This window comes from Mizuhopecten yessoensis, unplaced genomic scaffold, assembly GCF_002113885.1.
Source record: "Mizuhopecten yessoensis strain PY_sf001 unplaced genomic scaffold, ASM211388v2 scaffold10457, whole genome shotgun sequence".
Classification (NCBI taxonomy): domain Eukaryota; kingdom Metazoa; phylum Mollusca; class Bivalvia; order Pectinida; family Pectinidae; genus Mizuhopecten; species Mizuhopecten yessoensis.
The window spans coordinates 49,318-63,676 of NW_018408556.1; the positions used below are offsets into that span (position 1 = coordinate 49,318).

General features: G+C 39.2%; 1 protein-coding gene across 1 annotated transcript in view; it reads left to right on the top strand.

Moving 5' to 3' along the window:
• LOC110460699 (deleted in malignant brain tumors 1 protein-like) overlaps window positions 1-14,359 on the top strand; it is a 66,774-nt gene that overhangs the window by 47,660 nt on the left and 4,755 nt on the right. Inside the window, exons 7-14 of the mRNA XM_021513755.1 lie at window positions 1,370-1,526; window positions 2,198-2,370; window positions 5,117-5,270; window positions 5,877-6,046; window positions 6,373-6,526; window positions 8,021-8,190; window positions 13,713-13,795; window positions 14,276-14,344. Of these exons, the coding sequence (XP_021369430.1) occupies window positions 1,370-1,526; window positions 2,198-2,370; window positions 5,117-5,270; window positions 5,877-6,046; window positions 6,373-6,526; window positions 8,021-8,190; window positions 13,713-13,795; window positions 14,276-14,344 (1,130 nt within the window). The remainder of the gene's footprint in view (window positions 1-1,369; window positions 1,527-2,197; window positions 2,371-5,116; window positions 5,271-5,876; window positions 6,047-6,372; window positions 6,527-8,020; window positions 8,191-13,712; window positions 13,796-14,275; window positions 14,345-14,359) is intronic.

Here is a 14,359-nt window from a genome sequence, read left to right on the forward strand (position 1 = left end):
TAATTTGTATCTTAGATCTGTCACACACACAGAATATTTATCTAAGATCTGTCACACACGCAGAATATTTATCTTAGATCTGTCACACACGGAGAATATTTATCTTAGATCTGTCACACACACAGAATCTTTATCTAAGATCTGTCACACATACAGAATATTTATCTTTGATCTGTCACACACAGAGAGAATATTTATCAAAGATATGTCACACAGACAGAATATTTATCTAAGATCTGTCACACACACAGAATATTTATCTTAGATCTGTCACACACAGATAAGATTTATCTAAGATCTGTCACACACAGAGAATATCTTAGATCTGTCACACACACAGAATATGTATCTAAGATCTGTCACACACACAGAATATTTATCTTAGATCTGTCACACACACAGAATATTTATCTAAGATCTGTCACACATACAGAATATTTATCTAAGATATGTCACACACAGAATATTTATCTTAGATCTGTCGCACACAGAGAATATTTATCTTAGATCTGTCACACACACAGAATATTTATCAAAAATCTGTCTCACATACATAAGATTTATATAAGATTTGTCACACACAGAGAATATGTATCTATGATTTGTCACACACAGAGAATATGTATCTCAAATGTGTCCCATACAGAGAATTGTATCTATGATATGTTTGCACGCACATAATTTGTATCTTGAATATGTCACACACAGAGCAATTATATCCGAGATCTGTCACACACAGAGAATATTCATCTTCGATTTGTCACACACACAGAGAATACATATCTTCAATATGTCCCACCCAGAGGAATTATAATTAAGATCTGTCAATTGATGAGAATATGTATATACCTGTATGATATTTTAAATGCAGAGAATATGTATCTATGATCTGTTGCACGCAGAGAATATGTATTTTAAATATGTCACATGCAGAGAATATTTATCTAAGATATGTTAAACGCAGTTAATATGTTACTTTGATTTGTTACACGAAGAGAATATCAATCTTAGATTTGTCACATGCAGGGAATATGTATTTCAGATTTGTCAGACGCAGAAAATATGTTTTTTTAAGACCTGTCATATGACGATAATATATATGATACGTCACATGACCAGTTAGTGTATCTAAGATATGTCACACAGGTAAGACACAAATTGATGCTGAAATGTGAATATAATTGATTGTCACCGAAATAGATAGAATTGGAAATTGCACAGATACTGTCATAGATAAAGTTTAGTGTAAGGTAAAATACGAAAGTCGTTAAGAGAACTGTACATATTTTCTTACTTGTTCGAAGGTAAATGTTAAATACCAAAGACGAAAAAACCCGGATGTAAATTTAAAGATTTTGTGTATTTGTAGAGTCGACTGCCGCCACGCAAGTGCGCCTTGTGGGTGGATCCAATAACGAAGAGGGGCGCGTGGAGGTGTTACATAACAACCGATGGGGAACCGTGTGTGATGACGAATTTGATAATCGTGAGGCCAAAGTCATCTGTAACATGCTTGGATTTGGAAAGTAAGTTCTTTTTTGACATACATTGTATTTGAATATGTATATAAGTTCAGAAATGTTGTTTATATGTTTTCCTAATTTTATCGATTTGGTGATATTTGTTTGTGTTTTTGCTTCATCGAAGACACCTGAAATGTAAATTTGGGTAAAATCCTAGTAATGTCACGTTCTATAAGTCAGAACTCAAGCAGTATCACCAAAAGACACATAATGGGCATGATAAAAAAAGGGAAACAGTGATACGTTGACCAAGCCCTTTCAAAATATAGACATTGTAGGGGAAATAGAAATGAAACAATCGAGAAATGGAAAATTAACGATCGTAACGCTTATCAAACAGCTTAGTATCATGTCGTCACCTTTGGTCGAGCTGTTCTTTAAGAACGAGGTAAGCGGTTGATGTAGTAGTATAGGAGAGTGTAACGGTTTTCTTTTAATTTTAATTATGAATTTGTCTATTATCGTACGTAGTCTTCAATGGAGTCTATTTTAAAGATTTATATTAAAGATATGTTCAGATAGCCGCGTGCTACATGCACAGCTGTATTATAACTTGTTTTGGGAGATGTATAAGAAGATGAAGGATGATTCAAGCCAAATTCATATTAATTCGATTGTTAAAGATTTTGCTTGTAGCTGAAAATACTTTTAAATGTCACCTGCCATGTTTATAGTGGAACTTCCGTCGCATTGGGAGACGCCTTTTTCGGTGAAGGTTCTGGAACCATTCAGATGGACGAGCTCGCCTGCAGTGGACGTGAAAGCAATATCGGACTATGTCGATTTGATGGCTTCGGCATCAACGACTGTGATCACAGCGAGGATGCTAGTGTCATTTGTAACGCCGGTAAGTTATTGGCCGTAACACCATCAGTTAGAGGACGCTAGTGTCATTTATAACGCCGGTAAGTTATTGGCTGTAACACCCTCAGTTAGAGGATGCTAGTGTCATTTTTAACGCCGGTAAGTTATCGGCCGTAACACCCTCAGTTAGAGGATGCTAGTGTCATTTTTAACGCCGGTAAGTTATCGGCCGTAACACCCTCAGTTAGAGGACGCTAGTGTCATTTATAACGCCGGTAAGTTATCGGCCGTAACACAATCAGTTAGAGGACGCTAGTGTCATTTATAACGCCGGTAAGTTATCGGCCGTAACACCGTCAGTTAGAGGACGCTAGTGTCATTTATAACGCCGGTAAGTTATCGGCCGTAACACAATCAGTTAGAGGACGCTAGTGTCATTTATAACGCCGGTAAGTTATCGGCCGTAACACCGTCAGTTAGAGCACGCTAGTGTCATTTATAACGCCGGTAAATTATCGGCCGTAACACCCTCAGTTAGAGCACGCTAGTGTCATTTATAACGCCGGTAAATTATCGGCCGTAACACCATCAGTTAGAGCACGCTAATGTCATTTATAACGCCGGTAAATTATCGGCCGTAACACCATCAGTTAGAGCACGCTAGTGTCATTTATAACGCCGGTAAGTTATTGGCCGTAACATCGGCCGTAACACCCTCAGTTAGAGGACGCTATTTTGTCCTGTTAAAAGTTACCTATTATGTTGAAGTAACCAAGGTCATGTGCACCAGTAAGAGATATCATGGGTTACATTTCTGTTACTGTATAAAAGGTGTTATGTGTTATCACCTTCTTAAAAGCTAGATATGAGAACAAGTTTTCATGAGAAGCTTTTGCTGGTTTTTTTCAATATACAACATGTGATAGGCTTTTTCTCTTTCATGAGACATATTGCTTGTACGATATGCTATTCTTGTTCAGAGAAATTCTGTGTTGTTAAAAATACGTTGCTCTCTGTCGTTATTTTAGCTCACCTGTGCCCGAAGGCATATAAATGATATGGCGCAGCGTCCGTCGTCCGTGGACCTGCCATCCGTCCATCAACTTTAAAATGCTACTTGTCCTTAACGGCCCAGTAGATTTTGACTTAATTTGGTCTGGAATATCCTTAGGCCAAGGGGACTCAATGTTGTATAAACGTTGGGTGTGGACCCCCTGGGTGCATAGGTGCGGGGCCAAATAGAGGTAAAAAGTTCAAAATCCTTCTTCTACCGTAAAAATTAAGGGATTTTATCATGGCTCGGTCCGGAGCATCCTTGGGCCAAGGGAACCCAAGTTTATATAAACGGTGGGTGTGGCTCCCTTGGGGGCAGAGGGGTGGGCCGAATATGGGAAATAGAGGTAAATCTTTAAAATCCTTCTTCTACCATAGGGATTAAGGGATTTCAACCAAATTTGGTCTGGAGCATCCTCGGGCAAAGGGGACTCATTGTTGTATAAACGGTAGGTGTGGACCAGCTAGGGGCAGAGGAGCGGGGCCCAATATGGGAAATTGAGGTAAAACCTTTAAAATCCCTTTTCTACCGTAACAATTAATGCCCTTTCCTTGGGCAAAGGGGATTCAATTTTATATAAACGGTGGGTGTGGTCCCCTGGGGACAGAGTAATGGGGCCGAATAGGGGAAATAGATGTAAACTTTTAAAATTAAGGGATTTTAACCTAATTTGGTTTGGAGCATCCTTGGGCCAAGGTGACTCGATTTTATTTATAAAGGATAGGCCCTCCTGGGGGCAGAGGGGTGGGGCCCAAAAGGGGAAATAAAGGTAAAAACCTTTGAAATCCCTCTTCTACAATAGGGATTAAGGGATTCGTCCCGGTTTTGTCTGGATCATGTTTAGGCCAAAGGGACTCAGTTTTGTATAAACGGTTGATTATACCCCGCAGGACACATTAGGAGAAATAGAGGTAAAACACTTTGAAATCCTTCTTCAAACATGGGAATAAAGGGACTTTATTCAAATTTAGCCTAGAGCATCCTTAGGCTAATGGGACTAAAGTTGTATAAACGAATGGTGAGGCCCCTCTGGGTGATAAGCGTTGCGGGGCCCAATAGAGAAATTCGAGTTTTTAATATTTATACTATTTTTTTTTTCTACATTGGAGGGATTTTATGTAATGAGAATAATTTCCCATGGTTGCTTTATTGTTTGTCTTATTGTACATGTCTTCGGACATATACACATATAGTATTCTAATAGAAGGTGTTGTATGCTTTAGAGATGATACTCTCTTTTACGTGGGATCTTCATTTTAAAAGAGATGATCACTTTCAAAAGATATGCTGACGCTTATTTGAGACGACATTTCTATTGAAAAGATCTCAACATTTGGCAGGAAATAATATATAGTTTATGCATGAATTGTCCGTCGTTTGTGCTATATCGCGAACTGAAATTCTACTGACTTCATTAGGATTAAGTCGAAACGAAACACGAAAGAATAATGTGTATTCCTGACCAATGGATTATGCTGGATATTTCTGAGCCCATCCGAAAATCGGCCACACCCACCATAACAGCCACTTTGATTTTTTTTATTTTGAACTTATATTCAAATTGATATTCTTTTTCATAAGTAGCCATCTATTTGGTGATGGACGGTCTTTTGTTTAAGATAATCGAATAAAAGAATAAAATTGATAGAATATACTTCGTTATAAAGAGATATTGTGACCGATGAGGAACTTTCAGACGCGTTTGATAAATAATTGACATATGATATGGTACTAGGGGCCCAGAACCTTACCGCCAGACTTGTGAATGGAAAGACACCAAACGAAGGTCGGCTGGAGGTCTTTTATCATAATCAGTGGGGAACCGTCTGTGACGATTACTTCGGAAGAGAGGAGGCAAAGACTGTATGCAGAATGCTTGGCCTTCCCACGTAAGTCTTATTCTGGAAACAGATATGTGCATCCATTTTCTAGCTATATATCATCTGCAATACAAATAAATGACATGTATATAAGATAATATTTTTGGTAAGTAAATTACTGATTTCGTATGGATAAATAATGTGTATTATGATCTGCGTCACATACCTTACGGTACGTTCTGTTACATTATTTTAAACAATTTTTAAGAATATCCACGAGAAAAAATATGAGCATGCATGGTAAAAAGAACAGTTATGATTGAGGCGAAGACGTACATTGTAATGATGACGTATGGCGGATATTTACAAGGACATTCATCGACTAAAGTGTAATCTGAAAAAGACATGGATGTTATTGAAAGTAAATTGAGGATATAGAGAAAACAACTAAACTGGAGATATTGATTTAAGTAACCTTACATACAGCATAGAGATTGTAATGATGGCAGAGTTGCGTACATGTACAGGAAGTAGGGTATACATACTTGATCCATTTCAGAGGGATAGTATTTAATAACAGAGTCATAGGGAAACACACACTATATCAAAGGGATCCTTGTGGATGTAGCTCTCGACAAAAATGTATTAGTATGGGATTACCTTTGTGTTTAACAGAGCGGAGGCTCAGTCGGTGACCGGTGGTTTCTTCGGCGACGGAATAGGTAAAATTTGGCTAGACAACGTTCACTGCACAGGACTCGAGAACTCAGTTGATGCATGCCGACACAACCCGTTCGGAGCCAACAACTGTGACCATTCTGAAGACGTAGGGGTTCGATGTGGAGGTAAGAATAAAATTATCGAGGACATGTGATTTTGATGTCGAGTTAAGGAACGATCAATGAGGACATGTGGGTTTGATGTGGAGGTAAGATATGATCACCTACCATATTTGGTTCGATGTGGAGATTAGGCCCTTCACCGCGCTCACATGATGCGCACACTATAATTACACCTTTCCTACACCGTGCTCACACATGATGCGCACGTTATAGAAACATCGTTCCCACACCGCAGTCTTGCATGTTGCAATTCAAACAAGCTGACAGTATATTGTTACGCAAATGTTTCTGAATTATTCTACGTGCATACCTTTTGTTTACGTTACTAGGGAGGTTGGAGAGCCCACTCCGATTGGTGGGTGGAGTAGGACCATTCGAAGGACGTCTGGAAGTATTTCACAACAACCAATGGGGAACAGTATGTGGGAACGGGTTCGGTGTGACAGACGCACAGGTCGTGTGTAACGTGCTTGGCTTCCCAAGGTAGGAAAACGTACAATCCTAGATGTGATACTTTCATGTGACATATGCACAGGTCGTGTGGAACGTGAATGGCTTCCCAAGGTAGGAAAACGTACAATCCCAGGTGTGCTACGGTAAATCGGTAGGGATACCGATATAGAGTTATAGCTTGCAGGTAGAAATATATCGAGCATGTTTTTGATTAACAGGTTTAGGGTAGACAGGTAGAAATACACATAAACGGGTTTGTGATTGACAGGTGGAGACACGTACCAATGTCATGTAGTGTATTGTATTGTGCTTCCGTCTAAAAGTAGGAAACTGCAGTCGATCAGCTACATTGTAACAGCAATATCAAATTATTTTGTCCTTTCAAGCAAAGTCTGGTTTCCTGTCTAATTCAATTACTGCAGCTTCATTCCAGAAGATATAGAACCTTGAAATTTAGCAGCTCTCTACTTCGAGCTTATAAAAAAATGGCTGCCGTAGACTCGCTGCTGAGCCTGCGCACCGCGTCTAGACATTATACTTCCGCGATGACGCGTCAGAAAATTTGATATCTTATGAATTCAACAGCAAAAATTGAATATGACATTTTAGATATGGTTTTGTGTTTTGTTTCTACATACTTTGGCTGTATTGAACTATCAACATACACCATCATGTTGTAGAATGTTCCTCCAATGGCGGACTGTATTTTTTTGACATTTCGTATATACGTAGACTTGCACAAGCTCCAGAACCTGGGGCAAACTAGCAGAATGGACTTCACAAGTTCCAATTATTGAGAAAAACATACACGTTGATTGAAATATAAGGTTTGAAAGATATACTACATGTACATTAATTGCACCTGAAGAATAGCTACAAACATATGTTTGAGTATAAAAGTATTGACAGTCATGCCAAGGAAGTTATCAACATGTAAAATACGATGAAAAAAGTGACATATAGACCGTTTTAATACATAAACAACAAACAAAAATTGAACCTTACGAAATTTGTATGTTAATAAATATATGCATGAATGTTCCGGAGATACATTTTGCATCCAATACTACTTGGAGAAACGAAAGAAAGCAATTTATTCAAAATATAGAAACCAAGTCTCAACAGACCACAGTTCAAGTGTGAGCTATTTTTTCCACCAATCTTGTGTATATAGTGTCGGGTCACTTGCATATAATTGTGACGTCACGATGCTGTCCGTTTGAAATAAACACGAAGAGCCCTGTGAAGGGGGGAAGAAGTTAGTTTTCTAGTCGGGTGTTAGATCTTGTTTTTTTTCTGTAATTCCCTACTTTGCATAACTCCTTTATTATACATATAAATATATTTGAACTGTATGACTGAAAAATATATGTATACTGTGTGTATTTTATGAGAAGCAATGTAAATGTTAGTATCATTGCTTCGCGGAGAACATTTTCAAAAAATACATATTGTAACGGCGCAATGATGTAACTTATTCATATTAGCATATTTACCAAGTAAAAGTATACATCACTTTTTCAGTGACTCACCAGTTGTCCAGGGATCGGCCGCCTTTGGGGCCGGAACCGGAAAAGTGTGGCTGAGTGGAGTACAGTGTAACGGAAGTGAGCCTTCCCTTGACCTCTGTATCCATGGACAGTGGGGATCTAATTCATGCACACACGAAAACGACGTAGCCATTATGTGTAGAAGTAAGTACACACAAGTCTCACTATCAATAAAGATATGGTACTTGCATCATTTTTTTGCTTCCAGCAGTTGGAATGCTGTGACTGTATCCAGGATTTTCAGTTATTTCGATCGGCAGAAGTTGTGATATTACTGATCAATGGTTCATCGGTAACTGACCATAGCTGTTAAAAGGACGTAAAACACAAACAAACAAAACCAAACCAAACCAATCATCGGGAACTCAGTTGATGCAAACGAATTTTGTCCTGGTAGATCATGCCCCTGTGTGTTCCCATGGCCAGTATACTATCAATATACGATACGTTTTGTCCTGGTAGATCATGACCCCGTCTGTTACCATGGCCATTATACTATCAATATACGATACGTTTTGTCCCGGTAGATCATGGCCCCGTGCGTTACCATGGCCAGTATACTATCAATATACGATACGTTTTGTCCTGGTAGATCACGACCCCGTGTGTTACCATGGCTAGTATACTATCTATATACGATATATATTTTGTCCTGGACCACTATACTATCTATATACGATATATATTTTGTCCTGGACCACTATACTATCTATATACGATACATTTTGTCCAGGTAGATCATGACCCCGTGTGTTACCATGGACATTATACTATCAATATACGATACGTTTTGTCCTGGTAGATCACGGCCCCGTGTGTTACCATGACCACTATACTATCTATATACGATACGTTTTGTCCCGGTAGATCATGGCCCCGTGTTTTACCATGACCACTATACTATCTATATACGATATATATTTTGTCCTGGACCACTATACTATCTATATACGATACATTTTGTCCAGGTAGATCATGACCCCGTGTATTACCATGGCCAGTATACTATCAATATACGATACGTTTTGTCCTGGTAGATCATCGCCCCGTGTGTTACCATGGCCAGTATGCTATCTATATACGATACATTTTGTCCTGTTAGATAATGACCCCGTGTGTTACCATAGCCAGTATACTATCTATATACGCATCGGTAACTGACCATAGCTGTTAAAAGGACGTAAAACACAAACAAACAAAACCAAACCAAACCAATCATCGGGAAATCAGTTGATGCAAACGAATTTTGTCCTGGTAGATCATGACCCCGTGTGTTACCATGGCCATTATACTATCAATATACGATATATTTTGTCCTGGTAGATCATGACCCCGTGTGTTACCATGGCCAGTATACTATCTATATACGATACATTTTGTCCTGGTAGATCATGACCCCGTGTGTTACCATGGCCAGTATACTATCTATATACGATACATTTTGTCCTGGTAGATCATGACCCCGTGTGTTACCATGGCCAGTATACTATCTATATACGATACATTTTGTCCTGGTAGATCATGACCCCGTGTGTTACCATGGCCAGTATACTATCTATATACGATACATTTTGTCCTGGTAGATCATGACCCCGTGTGTTACCATGGCCAGTATACTATCTATATACGATACATTTTGTCCTGGTAGATCATGACCCCGTGTGTTACCATGGCCAGTATACTATCTATATACGATACATTTTGTCCTGGTAGATCATGACCCCGTGTGTTACCATGGCCAGTATACTATCTATATACGATACATTTTGTCCTGGTAGATCATGACCCCGTGTGTTACCATGGCCAGTATACTATCTATATACGATACATTTTGTCCTGGTAGATCATGACCCCGTGTGTTACCATGGCCAGTATACTATCTATATACGATACATTTTGTCCTGGTAGATCATGACCCCGTGTGTTACCATGGCCAGTATACTATCTATATACGATACATTTTGTCCTGGTAGATCATGACCCCGTGTGTTACCATGGCCAGTATACTATCTATATACGATACATTTTGTCCTGGTAGATCATGACCCCGTGTGTTACCATGGCCAGTATACTATCTATATACGATACATTTTGTCCTGGTAGATCATGACCCCGTGTGTTACCATGGCCAGTATACTATCTATATACGATACATTTTGTCCTGGTAGATCATGACCCCGTGTGTTACCATGGCCAGTATACTATCTATATACGATACATTTTGTCCTGGTAGATCATGACCCCGTGTGTTACCATGGCCAGTATACTATCTATATACGATACATTTTGTCCTGGTAGATCATGACCCCGTGTGTTACCATGGCCAGTATACTATCTATATACGATACATTTTGTCCTGGTAGATCATGACCCCGTGTGTTACCATGGCCAGTATACTATCTATATACGATACATTTTGTCCTGGTAGATCATGACCCCGTGTGTTACCATGGCCAGTATACTATCTATATACGATACATTTTGTCCTGGTAGATCATGACCCCGTGTGTTACCATGGCCAGTATACTATCTATATACGATACATTTTGTCCTGGTAGATCATGACCCCGTGTGTTACCATGGCCAGTATACTATCTATATACGATACATTTTGTCCTGGTAGATCATGACCCCGTGTGTTACCATGGCCAGTATACTATCTATATACGATACATTTTGTCCTGGTAGATCATGACCCCGTGTGTTACCATGGCCAGTATACTATCTATATACGATACATTTTGTCCTGGTAGATCATGACCCCGTGTGTTACCATGGCCAGTATACTATCTATATACGATACATTTTGTCCTGGTAGATCATGACCCCGTGTGTTACCATGGCCAGTATACTATCTATATACGATACATTTTGTCCTGGTAGATCATGACCCCGTGTGTTACCATGGCCAGTATACTATCTATATACGATACATTTTGTCCTGGTAGATCATGACCCCGTGTGTTACCATGGCCAGTATACTATCTATATACGATACATTTTGTCCTGGTAGATCATGACCCCGTGTGTTACCATGGCCAGTATACTATCTATATACGATACATTTTGTCCTGGTAGATCATGACCCCGTGTGTTACCATGGCCAGTATACTATCTATATACGATACATTTTGTCCTGGTAGATCATGACCCCGTGTGTTACCATGGCCAGTATACTATCTATATACGATACATTTTGTCCTGGTAGATCATGACCCCGTGTGTTACCATGGCCAGTATACTATCTATATACGATACATTTTGTCCTGGTAGATCATGACCCCGTGTGTTACCATGGCCAGTATACTATCTATATACGATACATTTTGTCCTGGTAGATCATGACCCCGTGTGTTACCATGGCCAGTATACTATCTATATACGATACATTTTGTCCTGGTAGATCATGACCCCGTGTGTTACCATGGCCAGTATACTATCTATATACGATACATTTTGTCCTGGTAGATCATGACCCCGTGTGTTACCATGGCCAGTATACTATCTATATACGATACATTTTGTCCTGGTAGATCATGACCCCGTGTGTTACCATGGCCAGTATACTATCTATATACGATACATTTTGTCCTGGTAGATCATGACCCCGTGTGTTACCATGGCCAGTATACTATCTATATACGATACATTTTGTCCTGGTAGATCATGACCCCGTGTGTTACCATGGCCAGTATACTATCTATATACGATACATTTTGTCCTGGTAGATCATGACCCCGTGTGTTACCATGGCCAGTATACTATCTATATACGATACATTTTGTCCTGGTAGATCATGACCCCGTGTGTTACCATGGCCAGTATACTATCTATATACGATACATTTTGTCCTGGTAGATCATGACCCCGTGTGTTACCATGGCCAGTATACTATCTATATACGATACATTTTGTCCTGGTAGATCATGACCCCGTGTGTTACCATGGCCAGTATACTATCTATATACGATACATTTTGTCCTGGTAGATCATGACCCCGTGTGTTACCATGGCCAGTATACTATCTATATACGATACATTTTGTCCTGGTAGATCATGACCCCGTGTGTTACCATGGCCAGTATACTATCTATATACGATACATTTTGTCCTGGTAGATCATGACCCCGTGTGTTACCATGGCCAGTATACTATCTATATACGATACATTTTGTCCTGGTAGATCATGACCCCGTGTGTTACCATGGCCAGTATACTATCTATATACGATACATTTTGTCCTGGTAGATCATGACCCCGTGTGTTACCATGGCCAGTATACTATCTATATACGATACATTTTGTCCTGGTAGATCATGACCCCGTGTGTTACCATGGCCAGTATACTATCTATATACGATACATTTTGTCCTGGTAGATCATGACNCACCACTATACCATCTATATACGATACATTTTGTCCTGGTAGATCATGGCCCCGTGTGTTACTACTATACTATCTATATGCGATACATTTTGTCCTCGCAGATCATGGCCTCGTGTGTTACCACTATACTATCTATATACGATATATTTTGTCCTGTTAGATCATGGCCTCGTGTGTTACCACTATACTATCTATATACGATATGTTTTGTCCCGGTAGATGGCCTCGTGTGTTACCACTATACTATCTATATACGATATATTTTGTCCTGGTAAATCATGGCCCCATGTGTTACCACTATACTATCTATATACGATATATTTTGTCCTGTTAGATCATGGCCTCGTGTGTTACCACTATACTATCTATATACGATATATTTTGTCCTGGTAGATCATGGCACCGTGTGTTACTACAATACTATCTATATACGATTCGTTTTGTCTCGGTAGATCATGGCCTCGTGTGTTACCACTATACTATCTATATATGATACATTTTGTCCTGGTAGATCATGGCCTCGTGTGTTGCCACTCTACTATCTATATACGATATATTTTGTCCCGATAGACCATGGCCCCGTGTGTTACTACTATACTATCTATATACGATACATTTTGTCCTGGTAGATCATGGCCCGTGTGTTACTACTATATTATCTATATACGATACATTTTGTCCTGGTAGATCATGGCCTCGTGTGTCACCACTATACTATCTATATACGATATATTTTGTCCTGGTAGATCATGGCCCCGTGTGTTACTACTATACTATCTATATACGATATATTTTGTCCTGTTAGATCATGGCCCCGTGTATTACTAGTATACTATCTATATACGATACATTTTGTCCTGGTAGATCATTGCCCCGTGTGTTACTACTATACTAACTATATACGATATATTTTGTCCTGGTAGATCATGGCCCCGTGTGTAACCACTATCCTATCTATATACGATATATTTTGTCCCGGTAGATCATGGCCCCGTGTGTTACCACTATACTATCTATATACGATACACTTTGTCCTGGTAGATCATGGCCCCGTGTGTTACTACTATACTATATATATACGATATATTTTGTCCTGGTAGATCATGGCCCCGTGTGTTACCACTATACTATCTATATACGATACATTTTGTCCCGGTAGATCATGGTCCCGTGTGTAACCACTATATTATCTATATACGATATATATTTTGTCCTGGTAGATCATGGCCCCGTGTGTAACCACTATACTATCTATATACGATATATTTTGTCCCGGTAGATCATGGCCTTGAGTGTTACCACTGTGATGGACTCACTGATCCACAATCCTGCAAGGAAACTCAGCAGTGCGCAGTAGGAGAAGTAAGCTTCCTAAATCATAGAATTTGACACAGGAGGTAGGAGTTTATTTACAGAAACAGAAGGAGACAGATATGGATGTTTAATAAAGTATTTAGGATTTAGACAGTGTATCTATCACACATTTAAATATATATGCAATTATTAAAAAAAAAACATTTATTTAGACTGACAATCAAATATGGAATGACATATGCATTCATTCATGTGTAGGGTAGTATGGACAGTCAATCAAACACAAGGTGACGTTGACACTCAATCAGATATAGGATGTGGTCATGAGGCCATCAAATATATCTGTTCGAAACAGTGTTTTCTGTGTGGATGGTGAAGACAGTGACCATAGCTTTGTGTTACTCGTATTTGAAATGATAATAACATAATAATTTAGATAATAATGTAATAAATGACACAAACGTAGTAGTTTTGTCGTAACCCTGACTTGTATGATATTTTAGAACTAATAGCTCATCCATATTGCAGGCATGTGAAGAAGCTTCCTACATCATCAATGGCGAGACCAGAGTATCCATGGCGTGTCAAAGTCAGCTGGTGAGGAGATATTTA